The sequence below is a fragment of the Physella acuta genome, unplaced genomic scaffold (genome assembly GCF_028476545.2).
Source record: "Physella acuta isolate Inbredline_101_S28 unplaced genomic scaffold, ASM2847654v3 ptg001857l, whole genome shotgun sequence".
In the NCBI taxonomy this organism is placed as follows: domain Eukaryota; kingdom Metazoa; phylum Mollusca; class Gastropoda; family Physidae; genus Physella; species Physella acuta.
Genome location: NW_026733365.1, coordinates 1 through 12,309, shown reverse-complemented (window position 1 = coordinate 12,309; position 12,309 = coordinate 1). Strand labels below are relative to the sequence as shown.

The 12,309-nt window shown below is 33.3% G+C and overlaps 2 protein-coding genes and 1 long non-coding RNA gene across 4 annotated transcripts; 1 reads left to right on the top strand and 2 right to left on the bottom strand.

Annotated features, from left to right (window-relative positions):
- The first annotated feature begins 1 nt into the window (after position 1).
- On the top strand, positions 2-1,827 carry LOC131930844 (U7 snRNA-associated Sm-like protein LSm10). 2 transcript variants are annotated; one of them, XM_059287500.1, is made up of 2 exons: positions 2-22; positions 1,256-1,827. In XM_059287500.1, exon 2 carries the CDS (start codon positions 1,299-1,301, stop codon positions 1,692-1,694), a length of 396 nt encoding a protein of 131 aa, XP_059143483.1. In that variant the 5' UTR covers positions 2-22; positions 1,256-1,298; the 3' UTR covers positions 1,695-1,827. The 2 variants fall into 2 exon arrangements, with proteins under 2 accessions (XP_059143483.1, XP_059143482.1); XM_059287499.1 differs by lacking the exon at positions 2-22 and adding an exon at positions 475-535.
- On the bottom strand, positions 1,821-8,362 carry LOC131930843 (NADPH oxidase 3). Its single transcript, XM_059287497.1, has 16 exons — positions 8,222-8,362; positions 6,921-7,016; positions 6,547-6,657; positions 6,231-6,315; positions 5,931-6,076; positions 5,734-5,834; positions 5,500-5,580; positions 5,136-5,256; positions 4,949-5,041; positions 4,638-4,772; positions 4,377-4,492; positions 4,016-4,052; positions 3,761-3,843; positions 3,395-3,590; positions 3,161-3,288; positions 1,821-2,869 (listed from the first exon to the last, which is right to left on the bottom strand). Exons 1-16 carry the CDS (start codon positions 8,264-8,266, stop codon positions 2,746-2,748), a joined length of 1,698 nt encoding a protein of 565 aa, XP_059143480.1. The 5' UTR covers positions 8,267-8,362; the 3' UTR covers positions 1,821-2,745.
- A 2,814-nt stretch (positions 8,363-11,176) lies between these two features.
- On the bottom strand, positions 11,177-11,658 carry LOC131930840 (uncharacterized). Its single transcript, XR_009384174.1, has 2 exons — positions 11,434-11,658; positions 11,177-11,297 (listed from the first exon to the last, which is right to left on the bottom strand). It is a non-coding gene; the product is annotated as an uncharacterized LOC131930840 (long non-coding RNA).
- Positions 11,659-12,309: the final 651 nt, after the last annotated feature.

The following is a 12,309-nucleotide window of genomic DNA, read 5'->3' as shown; positions in this document are numbered from 1 at the left end:
TAATAGGATAGTTTAAAAACAGGTTTATTAATGAAACTTTGGGAAACATTAATTTTAGTATTGAGGGCCTATCTTATTTACTTATTATTATCTACTTATTATTTAGGCCTAGAAGTCTATATTAATTAATACGAAGTGTCTACTCGGAATAAGATTTTTCGGCAAAAGATACTTCTGCGCATGCGCAGTGACCTATGGCTAGGGTTAGGGCTAGAATGAGGGTTAGGGCTAGGGTTAGGATTAGGGTTAGGGATAGGGTTAGGGATAGGATTAGGGATAGGGTTAAGGATAGGATTAGAGTTGGTATTAGGGTTCTGCGGTTGTAAACACACGCATGCGCAGTACCATCGAAAACATCGCCGCTAAGGCAAGTCGTAGTTTCTCTCCATTGCGCATGCGTATCGCATGCGTATCTTATTCCGACTAGAATCGGCCTAATTAATATTTATCGCAGTTTGTTTTCCAGGGGAGGTAACTCTAGCAATTATTGGGACATGTAGAATTTGCTTACAAAGTTTACTTCAACTGTCGTTTAGTTTGTATCAGAAATTAAATTTATAACTAGAATCTAGATCGATCTATTAGTTAATTATTACTATTATTACTCTAGCTACTCAATAGAATCGAATATATGAATTTCAATATATCTCGGAAGTGTGGTGAATGCGACTGAATGTGTTACTAAACTAAACTTAAGGTCTTAAACTAGATCTAGAATCTACTCGCTACTGTATTTACTACTAGATCTAGATCTAGATATCTATTTACTATTCTACTAGATTCTAGAAATCTAGTAGTTTTTTAAATTAAATCTAGATCTAGATCTAGACTAGTAGTAGATTACTACTACAGTAGTAGTAGTGTCTTGAAATTATCAGACATCTCCAAAAGCACTAAAATATTTTTCAACTCCCAACACAAGAGCAGACCTGAGACCTGTTGTATGAACACATAGCTTCTTTCTACTCAATCTACTGTCATTTAAACATTGATTTAGAATTTAGATCTAGAATCTATTTATTAATAACAGTTTTGTGCTTTATTTCTGTTTATTCTTACTAAAGTTGATCTAGAATCTATATTTTAATTATTTAATATTAATATGATCATAAAAATGAGTTCTTTCAAAATGAAGTTGTAGTTCAGTTAACTAACATTATTAAAACATTGCATTTAAAATTTTATGGATACATAATACATAATAGTTTTAATACATAGATCTAGATCTAATTTATTATAACTCTTCTGGTTTCAGAATATCTAGGATCTTAAAATACAAGTGTTTTTTTACTGCAGCTATGGCAGAGGTTGGTTCTCGCTCAAAATTTTATGCTTACAACTCTATGCTATGTCTTTTAAAAGCCTTAGAAGGAAAGTATGTAACTGTAGAGATCCGTAATGATAAAGTGATTAAAGGCTTTTTAGATATGGTTGAATCAAATATGAACCTGAACATGTCAAGTGTAGTTCTCACAGATGTTGTGGGCAGATCATATCAGTATGCAAGATTTTACATTCAAGGTAGACAAATTCGTTATGTTATGATACCAGATGATGTGGACATTATCAAGGCTATGAACTGGCAATTGGGCAAACATGAATACTTCAGAGCTAAAGAGAGAAAAGAGCAAGTAAAATTGTTTCAAAGAAAAGTCAAAAGCAGTGAAGAAAGAGCTGCAAAAAGGAAGGAATGATGTATAAAAATGTTGGCTAGGAATTTGTGGGAAATGGAACTGAAAAAGAATATATTGTACATAATTGTTTTTAATAGTTGATTCTGTTGATGCAATAGTTTATTAAACAAGCAGTTGGCATTTATTATTTCAATTTGTTTGTTGTGTTAATTCATTAAAAAAAATAAAGTTAATTCATTTTTATTTTAGTTAGTTTTAGTTTAAGCAAACAACTGTAGATTCTCACTTTTTGAACAAAAAAAAAAGATTTCAACTTTCAATCATCCATCATACAATTTGTAATATATTTTAATAATTTGCTAATAAAAACAAAAATATTTATACTTATTTTCTACATAGTTTATTTTCCATTTGAACAGTAAAAACCCCCTTGTTCTAGTAATTAAATAACAAAAATTAATATATATATATATATATGACATAACAAGCTTGTAATAATATACATCTACATTGAATGTGAAAATTTATCATACTTATAGCTGCATAATTATTTGACAAGGTTACATCTTGAAAATTGGTATGACACAAAAAAAAATGGAATGAAACACAAGCTGGTGGAATACCTAGACCCAGCTCTCAAAATCAAGTCTGAAGGTGAATGATATCACACAAATCATACTCAACAATTTTTTAAATAACAGTGTATATATAATATATATAAAAAAATATACAAATGGAACATGTAAACATGTTAAATCACTTCAGTGTATAAAATAATGCTAATGTAAATTTACTTAGCAAATCTAACACTAAATAGTCTATGTATTAGACTTATAAAAGTATTGATCATTTGTGATTAGATTCTGATATATTCATTAAAATACAGATAATGTGTTTTAACATTTTCAACTTCAAAATTATGTTCAAATTTTAAAAATGTTTGTCCCAACATTGTTATTTACCATTTAAAAGAAGCTACAAATGAGTGCTGGACAATAGTAAGGCACTCAAAATAACATAAATAGTGCACTTCAGTTTGCACTGATTTTTTATATACAATAATTGCTTAGATTGTTTATATAAAAGTATGACAAATGTTTAAAAGGTGACTTTAAAAGTTTTCTTTATTATAGTAAAACTTTGTTTTTGTTTCCATGTTAGAGAACCTGTTACAAAGTTTATGTAAAGTTGTTGAGAGGCCTGTGGGCCCACAGAAGAAAACACCAGTGGAAAGTCTGTAGAATAGAATGTACTGAATTATTAGGGCATTTTAAAAGTTATTTTTAAAAAACTCACAACAGTAACATTTGTTTAATACAAATGTTCAAAACATACTTTTTGTGGTGTATTGTTCTGTGTGTGGGGGGTGGGGTGAATCTATTATATAAAATGGAATGGTGATCTAAAGTTGCTATATTTTATTGCCAAGGTCAAGAAACCTATGAACTTATGGGCAAAAAAATGGTAACAATTTTGTGTTGTAAAATATGTGCACGGTTTCTTGTTTTTATAAAAAAAAGAAATACCCTTTATGTGATTCTGCAAGATCCTTAAATACAACTTCCCACTGAGGACGGCCATAGTTTGTTTTTTGTTTTAGACCAGTCAGAGCATCATTGTCATACACTTCATCATGAAGTATAATGTTTCTTGCCTATGGAAATGTGAAATGCGTTAAGATTCAAATATTTGCATTACCACAGAATAAACAAATACACAAAGAGAGTACTTAATGAAGGGTATCTAATGATGTGTGTCACCTGATTTGGATTCAATGATTTAGACGTCAAGTAGATGAAGTACTTAAGAAAATCTGTGGTGTTTCTTTGTCTCATCTGTTGTTCTAGATCTAATAAAAGTCCTTGAAACCATTCAAATGCTGTGACTTCAGGACACACCCAGAATAGGTAAACACGCTGAAGAGGGGGTGTTTGCTTGGGATGACAAAACTTGTACCTGAAAAATATAATCATGTAGAATTAAAATTAAGTTTTAAAATAAATGTATCAGCAAGTAGTCAGCAGAAGTCCTTATTAATAGATTAGTGCTTTTACAATACAATACTAGCTCTGAAAACCATATAATTTTCAACACTATAAATATTTAATAAAATTTTTTTTCCATACCAAACAGATTTTAAGACAGAGGCAAAAGGTGTGATACCAATGCCACATCCAACAAGAACAGCCACATCATAGTCTAAGATATCCTGGAGATAGTCATTTGATTTATACAAAAGTATTACAACAGATGTTTTAAGTCATGAAAGAGACTTTAATACAGTAGAAATGCTTTTTAAAAGTAGAATAAATTAACTGTTCCATTTTAGTATAGGGAGTCTACTTAAAAACAGTAATAGAGGAATAAAAACAATAACATACACCAGCAGCTGTTCCATAGGGTCCATCCACATAAATCCTGTAAAAACAATAAAGCATATCAAAAGCAAGTTGATTGAAGTTACCAAAATCTACATTTACACTAATCCATTAACTAAAACTATGTCTCAAGCTGTAAGCAGTTTGTTTACTAGATATCTCCTACTGACAACTAATATCAGGACATTGTTTCATTGTATTGGTGAATATTTCTACCTTTTATTAGTGTTTCTCTTGATACTCAGTGCATTATATACAGCACTGAATTGTGAGTTTTAAAATAAAAATCTTAGTATGTAAGTATTCATATACAATTTCTGAAAACAAGTTAAATAAAATCTTCCCAAGCAACAAAACAACAAACTTTGGCATTTGTGAAGGCTCTCTAAATTCTCCACCCACACCAAAATGTTTAGCCAATGCATTGGTCCAATCACCAACTTGTCTAATATGAACAGAGAAATAGTCATCATTGGGTGCCTTGAAATAAAAATACATGTTAAGAGTAAATATAGTTTGAAAACAATGACTTTTGAACATGTGAACTAAAATCCATCAAACTATAAATAATAAATAATGTGAAGTTGATGTGAATGCAATTAGATATAGTATAAATACTACTCACAGAAGTTAAAGTAAAAGGATGCCACTCCAGTTTAGACACGCTTGGGCACTGTATCAAAATATATTGCCCTGGTGCTGCATGGAATCCTTTTTTCTGCATTTGAATTTCAAAAGCCCTTGACTGGTGAGTTATTACCTAAAACAATACAAATCCACTTCTACTTCATGTTGCATAATTTCACTCATGTAAATGTATTGCAAGTGGAATGCAATGGTTAAGTATTTTTTTAAAATTACACACTAAGGGCTAACTCTTTATCAGTTTACCAGTAAATATGATCTAGAAATGTTATAGTTATAATAGACTATTACTTTTGTAACTACTACACGCTGAAGTCCACTTATAAATCTGGCTAATCTTTCAATAGTGTATATCACAGCAGGCACAAGGAGCCAAATCCAACTCTGAAATTAAACAAAAACACATTAAACCTAAAGGTATTAAAGAGTTCCTTTTAAGATGTATAATATTTTTAGTCTAAAAAAAATGCAAGCACACATTTGGAATTGATCCCTCAAATTCTGGAATAGCACAAGGAGAAGTCCCCCAAGTTTTAGGCTTCTCAGCACAAATGGAGATTGGATGAACAGATAAATTGTTTTGTTTATGTATTATCATTCTGAAAAGAAATGTAATACAATAAACAAGTGGTAAGAAGAGTACAATTTATAAAATATTTAAAAACAAAATTTCATTTAATTACAAAAATATAATCAGCTGAATCGGACTCATTTAAAAAAAAAACCAGATTTTTAAAGATTAAAAAATGTATAATGTGAAATAATTAATTTATTGGCCTTTGTGATAAAAGGTAATTTAAATTTTTTTTTTTTTGTAAACACTGGTCATATTTTGAACTTACTGAGCACCATGAATAAGAAATCCCAAAAAAAATATAATGAACACATGATGGGCATACCAGAATAACTCATAATAACAACGTCTGAAATAAATCAAAACAAAAACTCAATCAACAGTTAATTCTAATTCACAAATTTTATAACAATTTTTACCAGTGGTTCAATAGTAAACTGAAAAAAATAATAAATCCATTTTAAAATTTCCTATGTACTTCTGTAAAATTTAGTTAGAATACCTGATTATTTCAGTGGATGATGAAACAATAATAACCAGACACAAAGTAATAACAACTCCAGTAACACCAGCTACAGTTTTAAAAAGTTCTTTGGTTGGATCCTGTTAACATAGTTTTAAAAAGAACACTATAATTTTTAAAACAAAAAACTAAAATCTTCAATAACCTTGAGTTCTATAAATTTATTTTTTTCTTACAGGGTCAGAAGAACGGATAGGATTTAACCAGCTGCCATTTGATGTTGTAGGCAGACGACTAAGGTAGTTTCTAATATCATCCCCTTTTGCTAACTGTGCTTCTGCAAATCTCTCAAAGTTGAAATAATGAGCACCTATATGTATAGCTGAAACAATTTTGATCAAATAATTATACAAACAAAATATCAGAAATTTTGTTACAATTTTAAAACAAAGTTCTGGCATTTTTAGAAAACTATTCTAATCAAATTTATAGATAATAAAAAAAAAAAAAACTATATCATAAGGAAAAGGAATTACCAGTATGCAAACTTATCATGTAAGCAATATACTTGTGGTATGTAATATTTTTATCCATTTGCCGCCTCAAAACTCTTGGACAACACTGTTAAAAGGGATTATTAATAAGTTAATAATTTATCACATTTACTAGAGGAAAAAAATGTATTTTAATATTATTAATTATGTGTGTTTTGTGTATTTTCGAGATAAAATTTTAATTAAAAGTTTTTATTAGCTATACCCAAAATTTAATATAGCAGGAAAGCATTTTAATTTAAAGATACTTAAACCTTTAAAAATCTATACATAAATATCTATTCAGATTTTTTCTTACCCCACATGAGCCTCTGATAAAACTGATCAACTTGCGGCAAACAGGTATTAATATCAACATAACATTGAAATTCAGACATGCAGCACTACCTCTTGCCCAAAAGAGTGAACTCTAATAAAAACAAATAATTTTAAAACCAACAATTAAATCTAAATTATTTGAAGAACAAAAAATGAACATTCTCTAAATAAACAAATTTTCTATACCTGTTAAATATAGCTAGACTGAAAAATTTAAATAATATATTGTCAAAATTTGAATTAATCAGGCCTATATAAAAAAAATATATAACAACTGATAATATAAAAATGAACTAGGTAAAATTTCTCCTCTTAAGTAAATAACAAAAAATTTGATATAAAATAAAAACATACCCCAATCAATGAACGTAAATAGTAAAACTCATCTTCATCTCTGTAGTTAACGTAGGTTACAGCAAATATTATAATATTTATTGCGAGCCATATTCCCTGTTACAGAAAACACAACCTTTAAAATAACAGATATTTTAAATAAAATAAATAAATATGACAATTTTAAATTTCAAAATGTAATCCACATTTTATTAAGATTTGGTTTGTGAGTTCAACAACAAAAGCAACCTATTTATTAAACAAAATGAAAAGTCTGGCACATTTAAATTCTGAGTCTAAAAACTACATGTTGGTCTTGGCGTGTTAACGTGTAATATGTGTTGTCTTTTGTGGGTAATCTACCTTTTAGGTAAGTAAAATCGTATGAGAAAAAAAGGTGACTCATTATATTTTAGTAATTATTTAACATTTTTAGGAAGATTTTATCTTTTAAAGTACAAAAATGTTTCAAAGTTTCATTCATGTACCTTTTTTTAAACAATTGTATTAAAACTTTTCGGTAAAAAAATAAAGACTAGCGATGTTTTCAACCAAGCTCATTTACTTAAGCAGCCATCTTGTTTAAGTTTTTTTGGTACAATTATAGTTTGAGATTCAGGGGAAACCACTCTAATATACATATGGCCACTGTTTATATAGCAAATCATGCAAGCAAACACTGCTTTTTAAAGTTAATTTCTGGCCTATTTTGATATATTTAGTCATTGATTTGGGGTTTATTTTTCAGTTGTCTGTTATATTTGACACACATATATCACAATTTACTTCTATTAAAGCCTTAACAATGAATTGAATGAGGCAACTTTTTCTCACAGTACTAGCCTCGGACGATTTTACGCACCTAAAACGATAGATTACCCTTTTGTGTAATTTGAGTAATTTGGGTTTATGTCAGACCACAAGTGAAATTGTTTTTTTTATGATTCTTTGAATTTCTTTTAGGCTTAGAGAAATTTTGGGCTGTTTTGACTTTCCCCCAATTAACAATTTTTAATTTTAGCTTTAGCAATCTGGTCTGCAATCTTATTTCCTTTTGTATCTGGGTGTGGCCCAGGATCTACTGCGGCACAATCATGCTGCAGATATTGTTTGTTTAGAATATATATTTGATATGTGGGTGAGTGTCTTGACCTCCGTCGAACTCCTGAAACTCTGAGACTGACTCACCGAACCCTCTGTTACTCTGTTAGTGTGTTAGAGTCCGGTTCGTCTTCTTACACATTACACACTTTAGACTAGTTAGTACACTAGTTACGTACGTCGTGGACTAATAATCAAAATGAAAGCTTTTAAAGACCTACCACAACAATAACTTTAGGAGCCTCGTTCGTTATCCAGTCAACCATGACGTCGAAAACAAAGAACCGTCATTAGATTAAAGTTTAATTAAAACAGAATGATCAGAACCAACTGAGTATCTGGTTTCCATCTTATTTCCGTAAACAATGATTTGTCAAAGAGACGAAAACAGCTGTTCAACACAAAAGCGCAAATAAATTTAAAAAAAAATAGATCTAGATATCTAAATTATTATTTTCAGTCATGAAACCAGATAAAACTTCTAGTGGTGGTGGTGGTGTGTGTGTGTGGGGGGGGGGGGCACTTAAAGTAATCTCACGATATAGTATAGCGTCGGTTATTATTCCGGAATGGTACAACAGTAGACGTGCTCGATCGGTCGGGGTGGGGTGATGCTGAAGAGATGCCGGACAAAAAACTATGTAATGATATTATATTATTAGTTACCATTTCAGTAAATTAAGGTGTGCTATTTTAATATTCCGCAAGTATTGTTATACTTTCTCTTTAGTAGCCTACATAATAATATCTTTCTGGGGGGGGGGGGGGGGCGGACTAAAATTTCCGGGGGGGGGGGGGGGCGGACACTGCTAAAAGTATATATTTTCTATATAAACTCAATTTCGTTCGGGGGAGGGGGTGGGGGTGGGAAGTAGACTCTCTTTGATGGGGGGGGGGGGGGCAGAGCCCCCCGAAGAGATGCCTAAAAGAAACACTGATCTCGCTACTCGCTAGTCAGAAGATTACTTGGCGTAGATTCAGCAACCTTTCTAGCAGAGAAAACTCCAAAATCAAACAACTGTTAATGTTCTTAGGTGAACAAAGATTATAGAAGCCTGTAAGCACACCTAGAAACAAAAGCAGGTTGGAGCTAGAGGCACCAGAGTTGACTTTTTCGGGATTCTTTTCCATTTTTCTCGGTAAATCTACAACGGACAGCCCATGTGCATTCCTTGATGTGTTCCAGTTTTTGCCTCCCTGCCTTTTCCTCCCTAACGTCATGCCCCTCATGATTTTATCGGCAATTGGATAGTGCCACATCCCATGTACATATAATCTGAACTTTTTTGCTTTGACGATATTTCAGGTTCTCGAAAAGACCAATCACATCGGTAACTTTTTTCACGGATCTTTAGAGGTCTCTGACAACAACTCCTTTTTATGGTTTGAATCCGTCTCTGGAGGCCTACATGGAGTGCCCCGCCTAGTAGCGTAGCGAGGAGGGTGGGGGGCGGGGGACATATTTCCCCGGGCGCCGACCTTAGGGGGCGACAAAATGGGTTTGGAAAAATAAATTGAAAGGTTGAGGGGGTGCAAATCGAAATTTTGAGAGGGGGGGGGGGGGTGCAAATCGAAAGTTTGAGGGGGGGGGGGTGCAAATCGAAATCTTGAGGGGGGGTGCAAATTGAAAACTTTGTCCCCGGGCACCGAGAAGGGTCGCTACGCCTCTGGCCCCGCCTCCCATATAAGAAGTCAGACCAATCCAGTGATCGCATAAGTTTGACTTTTGTTCTAACAGAAGTCGTTTGTCACGCCAAATGCTCCTTACCATGCTAAGTAGTAAGTACAGTTGTTTCGGTCATTTTTTGCGAGTATCTCTAGCCACTAAATAGGTAGGCCTACATATCCATGGCACTAATACTAATAGGCTATATAACATTTTAAAAAGTCACAACAAAGCTATAAATAACTCGGGAAAAAAATGTAAATTAATTACAAACACACCAAACCATTACAAACACATTCATCTTTAGCGTCAAACCGTTAATATTCTTGCAGCAGCAGCTGCAAGAATATTAAACCAGACTTGAGTCTCTGAGTCCACCCAGCCCTTATGCGTACTTGACTCACGATAGGGAAAGTAAGGGCGGTTAGGTATAGTGTTCATTTACCGAGGTTAAGAAATATATGAGCTCTACTTCATCTGTCCTATGGATCGTTATGTCTGAAATGGAAGCTTTAATTGTTTAAACCACCATGACGCCATTTAACTTTATACAGCAATTAACAATTGTTCCCATCCACTCCCCCCACCCCCACCCCATAAGTATAAATTAAAAAACAACAACACAGAAACCACCACCCCTAACAGAAAAACGGTCAAATAAAACTTGTTAAAGCAGAGGCGTAGCGACCCTTCCCGGCGCCCGGGTACAAAATTTCAATTTAGCGCCCCCTCGAGAGCAAATTTTCAATTTGCACCCCCCCTCAACTTTTCGATTTGCACCCCCCTCAACTTTTCGATTTGCACCCCCTCCAACTTTCAATTTGCACCCCCCCCCTCTAACTGCAAAAATGCAGTTAAATTGACATTTTAATTTTTTTTTACAACCCATTTTGGCGCCCCCTAAGGTCGGCGTTCGGGGACATATGTCCCCCCCCCCTGCCCCCCCCCATCGATACGCCTCTGTTTTAAAGTAAGTCGCATTCGTATTGAATTATTGAATAAATATTTCTTCACACAAAATTAAACAGGTAAAACGTCGTAGCTGGAATTTTGAAAAAAATAATAATTCGAATTAATTAAAAAAAAAAAACAAACAACAGAAACAAACACAGAAATGTGTTGTTGAACGTGTCTTCAGCTCCTTATGTAAGCAACTAACAATGAGGGGCTCATGGGTGGGGCATTCTGAATTTCGTGACGAAGTGCTACATTCGAGGTGTGCCGTTAAAAAATAACACGTTAAACTTGAGGTAGATGGGGTGGAGGGGTTGGGGGCGGGTGGGGGTGGGGGTTGAGGTGGAGTGGAGGTCGAGACGGATTGTTAAAGGACCTACCGTGTTGGGTTGATGGTGCAGAATGAAGGGTGAAATAGACGATTTTTGAATAGGGAAACATACTTTTAAAAAAAAAAGTACATGTGTTACTTGAACCCAATTTGCGCTGCTGTTTATTTCAATGAAAAAGAAACCAAACAAATGAAAAAAAAAAACGAAAAAAAAACACAACAACAAACAGTTTTTAGTTATTTATTGTCTTATTTCCTAATCTAAATTATCAGACGATGATCCCTTAAACTCGTTTTCCGGGAGAGGGTTTGTAAGGCACTTTCGTGATCGTTCTGGAAAATAAGTCTGAAAAGAAAGAAAAAATCAGGATCATTCTTATAAACATCAATCTAATGTCCACAACAACTAGACATGTCTTATTACTAGGTTTAGTAGACGAATTTGGTAAATAGTGATTAGTGAACGGAGTTATAGACCCTACTTGTATCTGCGAATCATCTCCATTATGCCATCAGCGATTGTTTCTGTTTTGTCGAAGTAAGGTCTGACAGCCAAGGTCACTCTCGTAATATCCCTGTCGCTCAACTTCAGCCTAGCATTTCCACGGGTCTGAGTGTACAGCTATATTTAGATTAGAAAAGGTTGAAAGCTTTAAGAAAACACATTCCACAAACCGAAACATTTAGTCAAATCAGTGGGTCTGAGAGTACAGCTATTTTTAGATTTAAAAAATTTGAAACGTAAAAAGATGGCCATGTAGAAAAGTGTCGTCAAGGTTGGAGGGAACAAATTGATATTTCACTAAATTCTGCTGTATACAGAGTTTCTTCCAGGGATCTCTTCGGCCCCCGAACATTTTTTACCGCCCCCTCCCCCCGAACGAAATAAAATTTATATAATGTATATAGAAAATATATACTTTTAACAGTGTCCGCCCCCCCCCCCCCGAAGAAAGTCTACCCCCCCCCCCGAAAATTTCAAGTGCCCCCCCCCCCCCCCCCGGAGAAAAAAGTCTGGAAGAAACACTGGCTGTATACCACGTTATATAACATTTAAGCTTTATACCCCTTCTTTATTATTAGTGTACATTATTAATTATTGTATACATTTTTAGACCTCCACATCCAAAAACCAAGAATTTAATAGCTACTTGTTATTAATGTTATGTCCAAAAGATTTTTTTTCTATGAGAACGCACACTGTTTAAAGTTTTAAAACTGAGGTATTGTGCAGTAATACACGAAGGGGATGGAGGAGGTTTATCATTTTATTTGATTGTGTTGTATGTGATGTGGTTATGCAACAATGCATTGACTTCATTTATTCAATTTTATTTTGCTAAACACAATACTAGTTA